The 16,816-nt window shown below is 42.6% G+C and overlaps 1 protein-coding gene across 1 annotated transcript in view; it reads right to left on the reverse strand.

Annotated features, from left to right (window-relative positions):
• Positions 1 to 299: 299 nt before the first annotated feature.
• Positions 300 to 16,816, reverse strand: part of LOC138528200 (indolethylamine N-methyltransferase-like) — a 31,988-nt gene continuing 15,471 nt past the window's right edge. Inside the window, exon 2 of the mRNA XM_069639653.1 lies at positions 300 to 1,150. Coding sequence (XP_069495754.1) covers positions 715 to 1,150 — 436 coding nt within the window. The 3' untranslated portion in view covers positions 300 to 714. The remainder of the gene's footprint in view (positions 1,151 to 16,816) is intronic.

Genomic DNA, 16,816 nt, shown 5'->3' on the forward strand with positions numbered 1-16,816 from the left:
CAGAGATATGAACCTGGCAGAGAGGAGATCCACTGATTCTAGGATGCCGTGCACTGATGCATTACCAGGATCCTGGCCAAACAGCAAAATGAGTACAATGGAATCAGACAGTACTAATGAAGGAGAAGGTATTGCAGTACTAACATGTGAAGATAACATCCCGCTGTTATAGATGTGAATTCAGTACATCGTAACACATTTGTTGAAAGGTGAGAAGATGGTTGATACTATACCATTAAATAAGAATAAACTGGTTTGAAATAAAATAGAGTCCAGACAATTGACATGGACGAAAACAAACATGTTTATTGCTTCCTGTTCTTGCTTTAAGTGGAGAGTCTGACAATGTTACTGGTTATTGCAAGCGCTAATCAATACAATGTAAAAGCAATGAGATACAGAATCATGATATCCAGGCATTAAGGCATTTCCTGGCTGGTCACATTGAAAAACATATAATTATAATTTTAGTATGTACTTAGTTTTGTCTAAAAGAAGACATTACACTTCAGACAAAAAGTAAACACTTTGCAAAGATAGAGATTGTCTTTTCAAAAGTGCAGAGCCAAATATTTGCATTCCAACAACCCACTGTAGCAAGGCAGAGTACCAAACACAAAATGCAGTACAAGGATGCTAGATGACCAGCGAACACCCATGAATGAACATGCAGATATATCCACTTTTCTTTCATATTGCCGAAGTATGAATATATTACACATTTCTTTCTTTATAGGCAACAACGCACAGAACACTAGAAAAATCAACAACAGAAAATAGGGTGTTATTAGCTCTCAGATTATTCTGTGATTCTTTAATCCCAAAGCCTGCATCACTCAAAGCTTGGCTCACACATTCCTCGTCTAGGCATAAAAGGGGGAACTTGAATGTGCCAACCATTATGAAGGTGCACCCAAGGACTACATTCAGGAGAATGTGGCGCCCTATTTTTAACTGAGATGACATATCTTTCAGAGTCTTGCAGAAAACATCTAATCGTGGGGAAAGGAATTCCAAGAAATGTATTACGAGAATGCAGTCAACTTGAGTGGGAAGACTTGGCAGAATTAGACAACCTTCTTTGGCTTCACACTTTAGAATCTGTGTCATCTTTCTTCTCAGCATTTCTTCTTTCTCTTTCCACGTTTCCCTGTGAATGCAAACAGAGCAAATAATTCAACCGATCTTACTTTGTGCAATATGCAGACAAGTAGATGTTTACTTTAGATGACGGTTCATTGGCTTGCACCAAGTGAACATTTATTGGGTCAACACTTTCTGTCATAATACATTGAGTGAATGCTCACTACTATGGTGATCCAGCAGTAGAAGCTACTTCTGCACCAGACATAATCACTCCACTTGTCTACATCTACCGCTACAATATACCAAACCCTGTGCTTGCCCAGTGTGTGTGCGGGTGTGTGTGCTGTGCTCATGGAAACTCAATTGTACCCCGTTTTGTCAAATTGAAATTTAGTTTCAGGCAGCGCATCATGCCCAGAAAACAATCCCTGTTACAAATTCTGTCAACAACCACATCTGAGTGCTGAGAACTTAAAAGATTAGTGCGCAATATCCTACTTTCTACAAAACCTAAACTCTACTATTCCCAAAAAAGAGGCGCACCACAGGCTCCCTCTGGTATCCTTTGCTTTTCTTTCAGTAATTTCGTTTAGCTGAATGCTTCAACCTGCAAAAGCAACAGAGGCGGCCAGAAACAAGAACACAATGCTAAATTATTAAGAAAAAAATGTAGGGCCCAATTGAGGAAAAGATAGTTGTCATGTGTGCAACTACTGTATCACTAAACAAGTCCAAACCATACACATACACGTGCATGAGGCTCAGAGTTCAGCATCTATCACCTCATCACCATAACCAAACTCACAAACAGTGAGTGAATGAACATGTAGCACCACATACCTACAATCCCAGGCACCAAACTCTGATCATGCCCAAAGCAGGTACACCACACTAACACACTCACAGACACAACCCACCAGCCAGAGACATATGTAGAACTCACTCAATGAACACAACACAAAAGAAATTAACAATATATTAACCATATAAATCCTTTAATACAAGAGGAAATAAATGCATAACTAGGCATTGACATGTCAAGCCATTAGTCCACATCTTGGATTAACTCAAGAAATGGTTAAACAGTGACCTTGACCATGGCTGATTCCGTCCATAAAAATGTTAAGGGACATGCACAACTGGACTGTCAAGGCATTGGCAATCCACTCACCTGATGCTTATACAATAAACACTTCTGCAGCAAAGAGTTCAACTACTCAAGGAATAATCCCCAACGCCCCCGTCCATCTCAGTAAAAAATCAGCTAAATTATTCAGCCACCAACTAATGTGCAGCTGACATCAGACATCATCATGTTCAACTCTCAGCAAACATCACAAGCAGGTACAGAAGGACTCAATGCAGCTGCTTACTTCTGTTGCACTAGTCAACACTATTTGCCTCTGGTTGTTGCCACAAAGGTGGTCAGAATACAACTTGCAGAAAACACTTGCATGAAACACCCAATGTCAAAAGAATAGAGAGACACCAGCCCAGCAAGGGCCTCCAGCAAAACTGAAAGCACGCCCATTTTCCTTTCCTAATCTAAACCTGCATTTCATGTGGGTTTGTTGTGTAAATGGGCACTGGGTTTGTGTTTTGTTTAAAAAGATACTCTCCTGCTTTCCATAGCGTGTTGCAGGCGAGAAGTCACAGGGCACTTGGTATGGTCCAGCAAGAGGGGGAGCAAGCATATGTCTTAAGTGTTTCACCCTCTAGCCCTGTCGGAAGGGACCCACAGATCTGCACCTGGTGGGCAGGGCGGATGTTGATAAATGGTGCCTCGGTGTGGCGCAGAAGAGAGAGTAGCTCACAGAGATCCAGAGAGAGCAGCAGGGCTCTCTGTGCGCTGAGGGACATCCCCTGGGTTGAGATTGTGTGTCTGTTCTGATTCGGGAGAGTAAGCTCAGGCAGTGTATTCCGTGCTGCCGGCGCTGCTTTGCTAAGACAAAGCCTGGGCGTTCTCCCGCTAAGATGGCTTTCAGGTAGGAGGGAAACAGCGAGGGAGATAAACTTATATTTACAACAGTGTGCCAGAATACTTTTCACCTGCGTTGCACGGACGTAGTTGGTAAATTTTGACAGTCTGGTCAAAAGTGAAGGGGAGAAACGTATATTTACAAATGTGTGCCAGAACACTTTTTGCCTGCACTGCACAGAAGTACTTGGTAAAGTGTGAAATTCATGGAAATTCCTGTCAAAAGTGAAGGGGAGAAACTTATATTTACAACTGTGTGTGAGAATTCTTTTCACCTACGCTGCACAGACGTACTTGGTAAAGTGTGTAATTCCTGTCAAAAGAGATGGGGATAAACGTATATTTACAACTGCGTGGCAGAATACTCTTCGCCTGCTTTGTACAGACTTACTTGGTACAGTGTGAAATTCCTGTCAAAAAAGTGACGTGGAGAAATGTATATTTACAACTGTGTGGCAGAATACTGTTCGCCCGCTTTGCATAGATGTACTTGGTAAAGTGTGTAATTGCTGTTAAAAGTGAGGTGGAGAAATGTATATTTACAACTGTGTCACAGAATACTCTTCGCCCGCTTTGCAAAGACGTACTTGGTAAAGTGCGTAATTGCTGTTAAAAGTGAAGGGGAGAAATGTATATTTACAACCATGTGGCAGAATACTCTTTGCCCACTTTGCACAGACTTACTTGGTAAAGTGTGACATTCCTGTCAAGTAGTGAAGGAAAAGAGACCTATGAGTTATGTTAGTAAGATAAACAAAAAGGAGTTTAAAATAGAACAAGAAGATATTTTTTTTTAATTTTTTTTTTTAATTACTTGTGTATAATCAAACAAGATTTTTACAAGAGCTCAAGAGAAGAAGAAGAGTGAAAAGCATCACCAGGGGAAGAAGGACTAAGCTTCCACCAATAAAGGGATGCTGAGTCAAATGGCAGTGGTCAGAGTAATTTTTTGAAATGCTAAGTTCAACAGTTTAGCTGACGCCGTATGCCATCTTGTCTTGTCCCTAGTAATTAAGCGATTCCACCAGATGTCTTCATTGCTTGCAAACGAGTTATGTCAGGGAGGTGAAAAAGGCCATCCTTTCTTGGTGCAGAGCAGGACAGAGCATTAGCAGGTGTCTGATGGATTCTATTTCTTCAGCGTTTTTGCAAAGTCTACAGGCTTTTGACGTGGATCCTGTCCTGATCGCCAGAATTTCCAGCGTCGGGAGAACGTTGAGACAGGCTTTTAAGAAAGTTCTCATTAAGGCTTTGTTGGGATATCATTTGCAATATGCCATTGGTTCTTTCAATTTGTTGATGTTCATTGGAAGATGGGCTAATAATTTGTTACCAGTTGCTTTTTCAATGGTCAGGATCCAATCTGTACACTGTAGTTTGGATTTAATCCTAACAGGATTGTGCTTTAATTCTTCTTTGGTGCAAGCGATTTCCTCCAGTTTCAAATTTTGATCCTGAGCCCATTTATTCATCATTTGGTTATTGCCCTTCTCGATCTCTTCAGCAAAACAAATAGAACAAGAAGATATTAAAATAGAGAAACCCACAAGTTGGGAAAAAGTGGGGGGGTAGTCACAGACCCAACCCCTAAGTCCCCCACAGTGTCTCTTCAGAGGCTGACACATGTCTGCGATTCTGGTGGTCCAACCGTTGCGGTGTAGAGTCTACTTTTCCCACCTTAAAGGGAGAGATTGGGGTGCAAATGTTCACAGAGAACGAGGGTAGACCAGAGCAAATGAAATGTATGCACCAAAGGTGAAGTGACTGGTTTACCAGTGCTCTAACTGTTAGCATGTAATTATTAATTTATCAGAGGTGAATTCATTTGCTCCCAGGTGACCCAGCCTATGTGAGGCATTTATTTATGTACCAAATGTGATCTGGCTGGTTTACTAGTGACCCAATTTCTAATGATTAGTTATTTATTTACCAGAGGTGAATTCATTTACCCCAGGTGGCCCAACCTATGTGACTCCCTATTTGTGTACCAAATGTGAATTGAATTTCTAATGTATGTCCATTGAGGTTATGTAATGATTTTATACCCAGGTTATCACTGCACACATTTCTGTCTTATAAAAACACGGCTGTCAAGCTGGTCAAATGATAATGGTTTGTGAATGTTTATTTTAACCATGGTGTACACTAATCAGAGCTAGAAACCAGGGCTAACTGGTTCACGGAAGAAGGCCTTCACTCCCACAGAGCTTTCTGTCTATGCTGAGGGCAGACAAGGTCATCATAGAGGAGACCACTCATCGTCCCCTGGGTTGTCAATTCGCACATGTGTGTGGTAAGGTGTAAATATCCCATGCTCAGGACTCCTACAGGTTGCTGTTCACCACCTTTTTAGATAACATAGGGAGAAACACCTTACACTATGTAGACACCACATGCTCAACACTGGCGCATACCCTCATGTTACTAGGTACCATTGTGGGGTGCTATGGTAAGCATTGACATGTATCCCTTCCACTAACATGATAGTTTATCGTCTGGCCCTGTAAAGTGAAAGGGACCTGGACCATCAGTTCCAATGCCTGATGTGGGTGAAGGTAACTGAAGTGCGGGAGTGCCAGTTCTGGGTGTAGATATCTCTGATATGGACAAAATGAATCCTCAATCCATTTGAGTCACAACTGCAAGGCATTGAGCGCTTTACTCCCCTGTTACAGATGGAGGATGTTCCTCCTGACTACCCAAGGGACAGGAATGGCACATATGTACCCATATATGGCTATCAACATAGATACAAGTACTCAGTGGTGTCATATTTGCATTCCTTAAGTGCCACACATCTACCAACACAAACAGAGGTTGCCTCTGTGCAGGCAAGAAGTGTCACATGGCCAAAGGTTTGGTTGTCAGTGTGTCTTTTTGGTGCATTTCTAACATGATTTTTCAATGGGCACAATATTGTTCTGCCATCTCTTGCCCTGGCATTGCCTCATTAGCTCATAATGTCAGGATCACTTACCTTGCCTCACAACCCAACAGCGATGCTGTCAACATGGACAGTGCTCTGACCTCCCTAGGCCAAAGCATTGCCTGGTGTATCGAGAGGGATGTGGTTAGCAATGTTGGCAGCATCACCATACACCAAAGACGTTCCCATTGTCTCAGGTTTAGTCTCCACACTTTGAGTGACTCCTCTACCCGTCCTTTCTGACTTCTACCTAATCTGAGTTGCTGGTCGAGTGTCACAGGGAAGCTTCTCCCTTGAGTTGGGATGCATGCTGCAGTGAAATGTGTGGGGTTTCAGCTCTGCTTTGCAGATCTTCCATATTCATGTGGGACACCAAGGCTGCTCCTATGGCCAAGTGAGTATATGTGGCATGCATTCTTAATGCTGAAAATAAAGGTACGATTCGTAAAGGACCACCCTAATGCGCAAGTAATGAAACATTTCTCCTGATAAAATGAGTGGCAAAGGCAGCAAAGGTGGTGTGGGTGATACTCAGGGGATTGTTTGCACTAATAGAACATGTTGATGTGTTAAGTGATTGGATGGGCATATAGTCCATGCTGCAGAAAGTGCACTCTGAAATTGCAAGTAAGTTCCTGCATACATTCACATGGATTCAGGGCAGCAATGCATGAAGCTCATGATAAAGTCTGTTCCTGACCTCCCCCTCCTGCTTTCCTCTGCACACAGCACCACAATATGGATTGGTACTTTCTTGGTGTCATAGGAGTCAAATGAGTATTTGCTTCTTACCATGCAAATACAGTTAAAGAATCAATTAATGTTGGTGTTCCCCACTCTGGACACATGCTCTCAGTCAGGACACTATCTGTAATCCATTGGGTGCATTTGATCAAAACCACTGTATGTCCACCACCTACAGACGTGTGTGCGGCTGTTCACCATTCAATTCTGAATAGATAGACCCAATAGATTACAGTATTTATTAATATTGTTTCTCAACACCCCTAGAGACCTGGTCTTTACACATAAGATCTTACACATGTATTCGCAAGTCTCATTTCGTTGCACACAATTGTTGTTTCTTCTGAGATGCAGCAAAGTGGCAGGTCTCTGTATGGCCAGTAGCAGCCCTAATTTCTGGCAATTTCCAAACCATCAGCAAGCCGTAGTTTGCACAAGCTTAAGAAATATAGAAGAGGGTTTCAGAATAATACAGGACCACGAGTGCCACCAGTTTACATTAGCTAAGCATATTACATGAGATCTCCAAATATAATCAGCCTTTCTCAGAGAGAAATGCTCCTCAACTCTGAGCATGAAATAGCAGGCAGGCTGTTATGGAAACACAAACACATTATAAGTACATTATGTATTGCATATAAAATATAGTCATGTGTCTTTTAGCTCGATTAGCATCAATCATTTTAGTTAGAAAAGTCTATAGGAAGAGCATTCATTATTTCACTTTAGCTAAATGCAACACACACAGGACAGAGTTGAGTCTGTTTCTCTTCAAGCACACAATCCTCCTCTCAGAGCAAAACACTAGACAATTCATTCCAGAATTAAACACTAGACAATTGGCAGCACAAATATAGCCCTTTGCGACCTGTGTTTAGCTTCCAGCAGTGAATGATAAATGCAACTTTAAAAAGATAGTCACCCCGGAGGTGAGGACAGGACATGGTGCGCTGATTAGCTGAGATATCTCAAACTTCTCAAGTCACGCAGCCAAATGTTAGAGGAACTATAACAAATTCTGTTCTCAGGCTACAAATCTGAAGACTGTGTTCTGGAAGAAAAAGAGAATGGCCAGAAATGTTCATAGGGATAGAATGAGCACAGTACCACACTTCCATCTTTGGACTAAATAAGCATCTGCAAGAGCTCATTTTCTAACAAATTGGTATGCATAAACCATTAGCTGCAGCACAGGCTTTCAAGAGATAGTGGGAAACACAAATACCTCCAGATGAGTGCTGTATTAATAAAAGACAACCTGTGATGTCACACCACACAAAACTAATTAACCAGTAGCCTAACGGCAATGCAGTCATTAAGATTGAGGACACTCTGTTTGAATGCATTGAGAAAATAAAGCGATTTTGGGTTTAATGTGCACTGCACTAGCACGTTCATATGTGTATGAATAGCTAGGCCCTGCATGTATGTTCATGGACAGGACAAAGATGACTTGTGGGAATAGGAAAAACAGTGTGCAAGTAAAGTTTCCACCAAGGAGAGTTACAAAATATAACGTGGATCATAATGTCAAACTTAAAAGTTATATGTTGTGTCACATGGATTACCCCACACGCAGATAATTGGTTGTAACAATTGTATTCATACCACCCCACTCTTATGCCTACTGAGGCAAGCAATCGAAATTGCAATTTAATTAGTTACATGTGTCAAATATTTTTCAACCAATCCTAACTTCTGTCAAACAAAATAACTTAACTAGAGATGGACTCCTGTACATCTGATTGTACCACATGTTTAGAAAAGGCAAATGAAAATGTATAATGAGTAGAACCATTTATATCATTACTTCTGCCAACCAATCAAGAGATCGCAGAGCTCAAAAGTGTTGCTTATTTGCTGTCTGTAAAACTTAATACAAGCTTGTATTCACAGCATTACATGCTGAATGTCTGTAGATATTTCCCTGCTTAAGAAGTTTGCAATACATTTTTTATTTTTCTTGTATCCTATGCATTGCATCTTATTGGCTCTTGGAGTACCTTTTTTGTCAGAAGAAGGGAACTTCGCCATACAAAACAATTGCTACCAGACATTTTACAGAAGTTGGAAGCAGTGAGAGAGGTCAATAATTTGCAGGGACAAGATGCCCTCAAGAAGGTTTTTTGAGGAAGTGATTAACAATTGCACATTTTTCTTAAAAAAGGAGTCATACAGAAGTATGAGATGCATGTAGGATGGTTAGTAAATCATCCCAGGTAGGCAGGTAGCAGATCTGCATGTAATAAACAGGAGAGGGCTCACAAGGGGAGCCAGATTTAAATGTATAAAGACTGGTAGACAGCCATTTTACAGACAAGGACATTAATGTGTAAGTGTTTCATCAGGAATACAGTGGAGGTGTGAATCAGAATAGAGGAATGCCAGAAGCATCAGAAACAGAATAAGCTATTGAAGGCCTAATTGTGTCTGCGTTGAAAAACAGAATTGAAAAACTCAGATGATGAGTTTCCTTTTTTATTTATTTATTAAGATATATATAAAGCGTGCAGCAGCCCAAGGGTATCATGGCGCTGTTACAGACATAGTAAAGACATGAAATACAGAGGAGAAGGCACTGTACATACTTAGATGTAAACAGGTGGAGGGGGAGTGGTGAAGGGATGGTCAGGGTAAACTGTGTTAGTTAAAGAGAGTTGTTTTGAGCTTTTTCTGAAATACTGTGAGGTTAGTCTCAGCACTGAGTGTGTTGGGTAAGTTGTTCCACAGTTTGGTTGCTAAGTGTGGGAAGCCGATTCCACCTGCTTTGGCTCTTCTGATAGGAGGGATGCACAGTTTATTGGTGTGGCAGAGAGGAGGTGTCTCTAGATACTGTCTCTGATAGGTATGGAGGGGCAGAGAGGCTTAAACATGTGTGTGTTAGAGTGAGAGTCTTGAAGGTGATTCTCTCCCTTATGGGAAGCCAGTGGGCATCTCATCTGGCCTGCGTGATGTGGTCTCTTTTGGGTATCTTGAGGGCTGCTCTGAGCGCATTATTTTGGACTATTTGGAGTCTATTCAGGTTTTTGGCAGATGTTCCAGCTAGGAGAGTGTTGCAGTAGTCTAATTTGGCTCCAATGGTAGCTCTCGCAATAGTTATGCAATTTTGGTCTGGAATGAACGGTTTGACTGCGTCTATGAGCTTGGTGGTGTGGGCGGATGAAGGGTTCCATGTGATTTCATCGCCTGCTTTTACATCGCCAGGCTTTTAAACGTGCGGCTTCCATCAAATGTGCTCATCGTTTTTTTTGTTTTTTTTTGGGGGGCCCCTAACTCCTCACCGACACTTATTTTTTACTATTGCCCACCCGCCCAAACCCTTATTTGCCCTTTCCCACCCCCCCTAAAAAATTCAATGAGCACATTCGATGTAATGTGCACATTTAAAAGCCTGGCGATGTAAAAGCAGGCAATGAAAGGACGTTGTACCGGATGAAGAGGCGATGGCACTTACCTGGCGAGTCATAGACAAAGTGGTGCCTAGAAAGACCCCTAGTGTTTTGACTGCTGGAGAAACTGGGATGATGAAGTTATCACTAGTGAAATTGCGGTATTGTTGGTTTGGCTAGTGTTTCTTTAGGGCCCAGGATGATAATCTCAGTTTTATTGCCGTTGAGACACAGCCCATTGTATGCCATCCATGCCTGGATGCTAGCGTAGATTTGGAGGAGAGCTGCGGCATCCTGGTCATAAATGCCTGCGAGCGAACGGAGGATCTGAGTATCATCGGCATAGTTGGTAAAAGCTGTGCCGAGGGAGTCCAATCTGTCAAAGAGCGGTTTTGTGAACAGATTGTATAAGGTGGGGGCTGTGCAGGAACCTTGAGGAACTCTGCATTTAATGGTGGAAGGAGCTGCATTTGCCTGGTCTGAGAAGACCTTCATGGCTCTGCTTTCCAAGAATGATGTGATCCATGAGGAGGCTTTGTTGGTGAAATGAGCAGCATGGGTGAGGTGGGAGGTGAGAGTATTGTGATCCACAGGGTCAAAGGCGGCTGAGAGGTACAGGAGTAGGAGTGCTGGTTTGCCTTTTTCCATGATAGTGGTTATTTGCTTTTTAAGGTCCAGGAGTGCGGTTTCTGTGCCATGGCCTTTATAGAACCCTGATTGCCTTTTACTGAGGATGGTGTTAGTTTCTAGAGAGTGTTGGATTTGATTGTGGGTTGCTTTGTCAAGGATTTTGAGGAGGAAAGGGACAGTGGCGATGGGGCGGTAGTTGTTGTGTGAGGAGGGATCTAGGGACTTTTTTTTAGAAGAGGGCCGATCCATGCTTCTTTGAGGCTAGATGGGACGGTACATGTTTTGAAAGAGGCATTAATGAATGCTGTAATGAGAGGAGCCAGGGAGTCGGCACATTCTTTGATGATGTTAGGGGGACAGATGTCTGCTTTGCCTGTCGATGGTCTGAGTTGTTGGAAGAGTACAAGGACTTCATATTCTGGGATTTCACAAAATGAGAAGAGAGGGGCTTTGGGATGGGGAGCTAGGCATGGGGGGTGGTCAGTCTTGGGTAGGGCTTTGAATTGAGCTTGTATTTTCTTCTTGAAGTAATTAAATTGTTAAGCATAGCAGCCTGTATGCTGGCACACCATGCTTGATCCTTAATGATTTCGTTGGGGCTGGCAGCTGGGGTGATGAGGTCTTTAAAGATTGAGAACATTTCCTGGGATTGTGAGTTGGCCTTGGAAATTCTAAGGTTGAGGGAATTGGACTAAGCTTTGTAAATGGCTTCTTTGTATTGCAAGGAAAGTTTTTAAAATTCTTCCTTGGTGGAAACGCTGGGCTTAGATTGTCAGTAATGTAGGACGTTACGTTTGCAAGTACGTAGGGCAAGTGGTTCATCCGTGAACCAGGAGTTGGTGTGCATGGACTTTTTTTCTTTTTTGGATTCAATTGAGGCTGTAGTGTTGATAGCTCTGGTGAGGGTGTTCGGGTGAGGGTGTTCGTGTAGATGTCTGCAAGAGTGTTAGGGTCTTAGGGATGGGGGCTTAAGTTCAGCAACTTCCAATAAGGGAAGAAGGCTGTCCTTAGTAAGTTTATTTGAGCTTCTGACCTGTGCTGGGGGGCGTAGGTGAGAGCTTTGTTGTGGTCTGGCCATGGGTAGGCAGAATTAGAGATGAGGGAGGTTGAGCAGTTGTGGTCTGCCGCTCAGTCAAGGGTGCAGCCTTTGCAGTGGGTAAGGCTGGTAATTTTCTTGTAAGAATCCTAGCTCTTTTAGTTCCTTGCCTAAGGCAGATGCTGCCTTGTCCGTCGGATCATTTAAGCCTAGATTAAGGTCGCCGAGTAGGATGGATTTGGAGGAGCCTTTGAGGTTGTTGCCAAGGTTGTTGCCAAGTACGTGGAAGAGTTATCTTTGGAATTCTGGTACTTAGCCAGGGGGGTGGTACAATAGGTGGATATTAATGGTACAGTTAGGAGATAGTGAAAGTTTGGCTGAGAGTAGGTCTGTGTTACCTTCCCATGGTTCGTTGCAGAGTCTGATAGACAGTGCGTCCTTAGTGATGAGGGCTGTGCCTCCTTCTTTAGATGTCAGTCTGTCTCGGCAGAGGATGGAGTATCCGACCCAGAGGGCTAGGGCAATGGCTGGACCGGATGCCTCATGGAGCCATGTCTCTGTGATGGTGAGTAGGTTTGGGTTCTGAGTAGTGATAAGGTCATTAATTTCTAGCGCATGGCGGCGAGGGAGCGTGCGTTTATGAGGGCACATTTAAGAGCAGGTGCAGGACTGTTCTTTTTGATGCTTGGTGTCGAAGGAGGAATGTTGGTGGGTAGAGTGAGAGAGGTCCTCGGGGGGGCTTGTTGAGTTGAGCTACCTTTGGTTGAGGAGTTTTAGGGGTGTGTGCAGGAGGCCATAGGACGGGTGTCGGTGGTGCTGGTTTTTGTGAGGAGTGGGTGTCTTTGATATTGAAGGAGTGTTTGGTAGCATAGACAAGGTGGGTACGAGAGCCTAGCTTGAGGTTCCTTCTGGTTTTGGGGTTCAGAAGGCAAGCAGGAGGGATATTGCAGTGCAAGAACTAAGCCTGGTCAATCTAGATGCTAAGTGGTGCTCGGGACTGAGTGTGGAGTATGTGCTCCATTGGGCGGACCTGCCTTTTTTGGATGAGAGTTGAGATGAGATGAGATGAGGTGAGGTGAGGTGATGGAAGGGGGGGCTGGATCCATGGTTACCATGATTGATTGGATGAGATTCAGGAAGGAGGAGGAGAGCATTAGCATGAGCAGGAGATATCCGGAGAGGGCGATAAGGTGAGCAAACTGTTGGGCAAGTGGAGCTATTGAGTCCATAGGGGCATACATTGGAGAGACTGAAGCAGGGGGCTCAGTGAGTACTATCGGGTATAAGTCCCATGCTTGGATGCTTTGGTTAGGCGGCTGGAATTACGAGTGTGCAGTACAGGATGCTGGCGAAGACAAACAATGCCGGTACCCAGTCAAATGGGGCACAAATGCAGTTATGGGCGCACAATCAAATGGGGCACAAATGCAGTTATGGGCGCACAATCAAATAGGGCATGAGATGCAGTTATGGGCATGCAATTAAGTGAGGCATGAATGCAGTTAAGGGCACACAATAGAAATGCAGTTATGGGCACACAATCAAAAGGCGCATGAAATGCAGTTAAGGGCACACAATCAAAATGCTGTTATGGGCACACAATCAGATGCAGTTAAGGACACACAGTCAAAATGCTGTTATGGGCACACAATCAAGTGGGGGCATAAAATGCAGTTAAGGGCACACAATCAAAATGCCATCATGGGCAGACAATCAGATGCAATTATAGACATACAATCAAAGCAGTTATGGCATACAAGTTCATGTAGGGCACACAGCGCTGTGCGCAACTCGCTAAATCAGTGGGGCACAGAGGCAAAATGGCATGTAGATGGGAGTGGCCAACTCAGGGCACGTTAAGTCGTTGGGAGCAGTGACGCGCCTCTAAAATAATGTTGAGCGACAGTGCTTGGATTGCCACAGCATTGGCGTGGGCACACCAGTAGACCTTGAGATATTTCAGCGTTGGGACATGCTCTAGACTAGAGCGGTGACTTTTGAGTCTTGAGTGGAGAACTCATGTGCTTGTTTAAGCCGGGATTTTAGAATGTGACATCTGAAATGTGTCGGGGAGGGTGCATTAGGGATAGATGAAGTAGAGGGGGAGCGGGACACAGGCTCAGCCTGTTAAGATGGGTATGCAGTGAAGGGGTATGAGGGGAGTACTCACAGTGTCAGTGTGCTAGAGGCAGCGTGGCCGGCTCATACGGCCCGCCACGGACAGACACAGGCAGGCCTGGTAAATCAGGCCTTCGGAATCGAGGCCGGCTTCCGCCTGACAGTCGCTATGGTTGGTGCAAATAGGAAACCAATCAGCTGATGCGGCAGCCTTCTATGCGAGGAGCTGGCTGTTGTGTAGGTCGAACGTGGCGGACATTTTCAAGGGCCGTGCCAATGCAGATTCAAATGGAGTAATAAAACGTAAACATTGTACTAGGGCTTCAGATCCTCACTTACTCTTCCACAGAGGATGGTAGGCAATTCTCAGCGCAGTATTGCAGCATTTATGTATTTGCTGTGGATTGGATGGGTTCTCAAAGATAGAGCGCAGTGTGCTCTCACTCGGATTAAGCTGGTCCTTCACATGCTCTGCTGTGGCTGTGCAGACCAGTTGGAGGCCAAGGCAGATGTAAGATGACATTCATTCAAATTTGAGAAATCCTCCCGTTGAGGAATGGAAGCTGTTTCAATTTGGGCAGATAAAAAGCAGGTTTAGACAAATATATAGTGAGAAGAATAAAGTGTTATATAAAATTCTACTAGTGATATCATGGCATGGCACCAAACTCTCTGAGGAGCTCTAGCATCCTATTTCAAATCTACAAGATCTAAACTGAACCCTCTCAGAAGTGAATATTTAGCAGGCCAAGAAAAAAAGCTAAAATGAGGTGAGATAAGCAAAGAGGTAAATTAAGTAAGTTCTATGGAGGCTTATGCAGATATGGAAGGCAAATGTTTAAGCACATGCCGGGATTAGGTTGGATTGGATAAGAGAAAGACATACTCCAGGAAGGTGTAGAGGTATAGAAAATGGCATACGCAAATAATCAACCCAAAGAGTAGGATAATAAGGAGAAAAGACACATACAGCAGAAAAAAGGGTTATTAAGAGCATGGTTGCTGAGATATCAGCAGATAGTGAAGGGGAATTAGAAGAAATAACTAAGTGGGATGTTTAAAATAAATTGCAACAATCCACATCAATAATTGCATAATCAGAGGCTCATATGACCCAAATGGTGAAGCGAGATGACACTCAAAGCCAGGATTTAGTCATGAATATCAAATCATGCTTGCAGAGAGATATAAACTCATACAGTTCATCAACATGATTTGTAGAGAGTGTACAGTCAAAGGATAACCCTGAATAAAAGGAGAAGCTGCATTTGCAGGGTAACTGTGATGAAGTGCATGGACAGTGGCATGCAGATGGAAAATAATGTATTCCATATTTGTAAAAGTGGGAATAGAGATTAGGAAAAATAGTGTGGATTGTAGCAGGAGCATGAACACATCACCAAGAGGGCATTATGGGATGGGAAAACATATCAAATATATTATTATTTTATTATTTATTGTGTAATGGGTTTACATTAAAATCTTTCACACAGTCATTAAACATCAACTTTATAATTGTGCATAAAATTGTTTCACTTACATATAAAACATCAATTTAACCAAAACACAAGAGTTATCCCACACAAACATTTCTTCAAATGTATGCACACCATAGCCTCTGCACCATCCACTCCCCTGATCCTAAATGTAATTTTGTTTGAGAAAAATGCCCCCTAGTAAATCAATAATCATTTAAATAAAATGCTATAAGAGCAATGGATAAGGATAGGTGGTTTGTGCACATCATATGTCTCCACATATTCTCAGAGAATATGGCCATGGCTACATCTATAAAACAGCTAAATAATAATAATACACATTTAGGTAAAAGGGTCTCCAAATTCAATAGTAAATGCTGAAAAATGTCCACCTCCTCCGATTTACACAACCTACAAGTTCTATTAACATATACAAGACCTATTTGTGGTCCCACTACCTCTAATGTGCGGAAACAATTTAGTCTAAATCATAACAGCCATGACCTGGAGGCAGGTGAAGGCGCCTTAACCATATAGGGTTGAGGGACATATCCAAGGAAGGAGCCATCAGCGAATTGTAAGAACTCTTTACAGAGCTTCAACTTGCCCAAACTATTAAAATGTTCTATGTGATCCCATTCTCTTAATGTTTTCTTTATTGCTGATAACTCTGAATCAATAGCAGCCTCAAATAAAAAGGTTCACACACATGCTTCCAATCTTTCAAAGCTATATCTGAATCCTCTCGAAATATCACTCCTAGTTTAGAAAACAGATTAAGGCTTCCTTCACCTTTCATTTTTACATAAATGTGTGGTTTGTTCCATTTACATAAGTACCACCAAGAGTTAAGTCCCAGCTCAAGACAAATAGCTCCTCAAGGGAGAGATGGGGGTAAATTCAATATTGCATACCAAATTCTCCTCTCAAAACTATTTATCCATTTACTTATGTCTATCAGGAGTGACTCAAATCGATATATAATCAATGGCACGACTTTTGCTTTATAGAATTCAATCACGGGCACTAGTGAGTGAAAACAAAATGTCCTCTAGAATCATTTCATTTGAAAAATAAATGCCTCGATATTTTCCTTCATAAAATGTAGCACTTCTTAGTGGCTAAAATGTAACCCAACTATAATAAGTTATCAACCACTTCAATCTGATTTCTGTTGATATAACATTCAAAGTGTCTTCTCTTTACCTTTCTATTATAATCATTGTATGGATAATCAACACATTATTTTCCAAGGCACTGGCCTCAAAGTTATCCCTCCACTTTTGGAGTCCAATAGGAGTTGCATCGAATAGAATAAAGTAGTCGGATTATGCAAGTCATCCAACTTCCAACTACCATATTCTCGGAGTAAAACATGTTACCTTTTGGAAGGCAAGAGGCAAATCTGATACTTATAAGTTAATAAGTGAA

The sequence above is a fragment of the Ambystoma mexicanum genome, chromosome 7q, assembly GCF_040938575.1.
Source record: "Ambystoma mexicanum isolate Mex_15411 chromosome 7q, UKY_AmexF1_1, whole genome shotgun sequence".
Lineage (NCBI taxonomy): Eukaryota > Metazoa > Chordata > Amphibia > Caudata > Ambystomatidae > Ambystoma > Ambystoma mexicanum.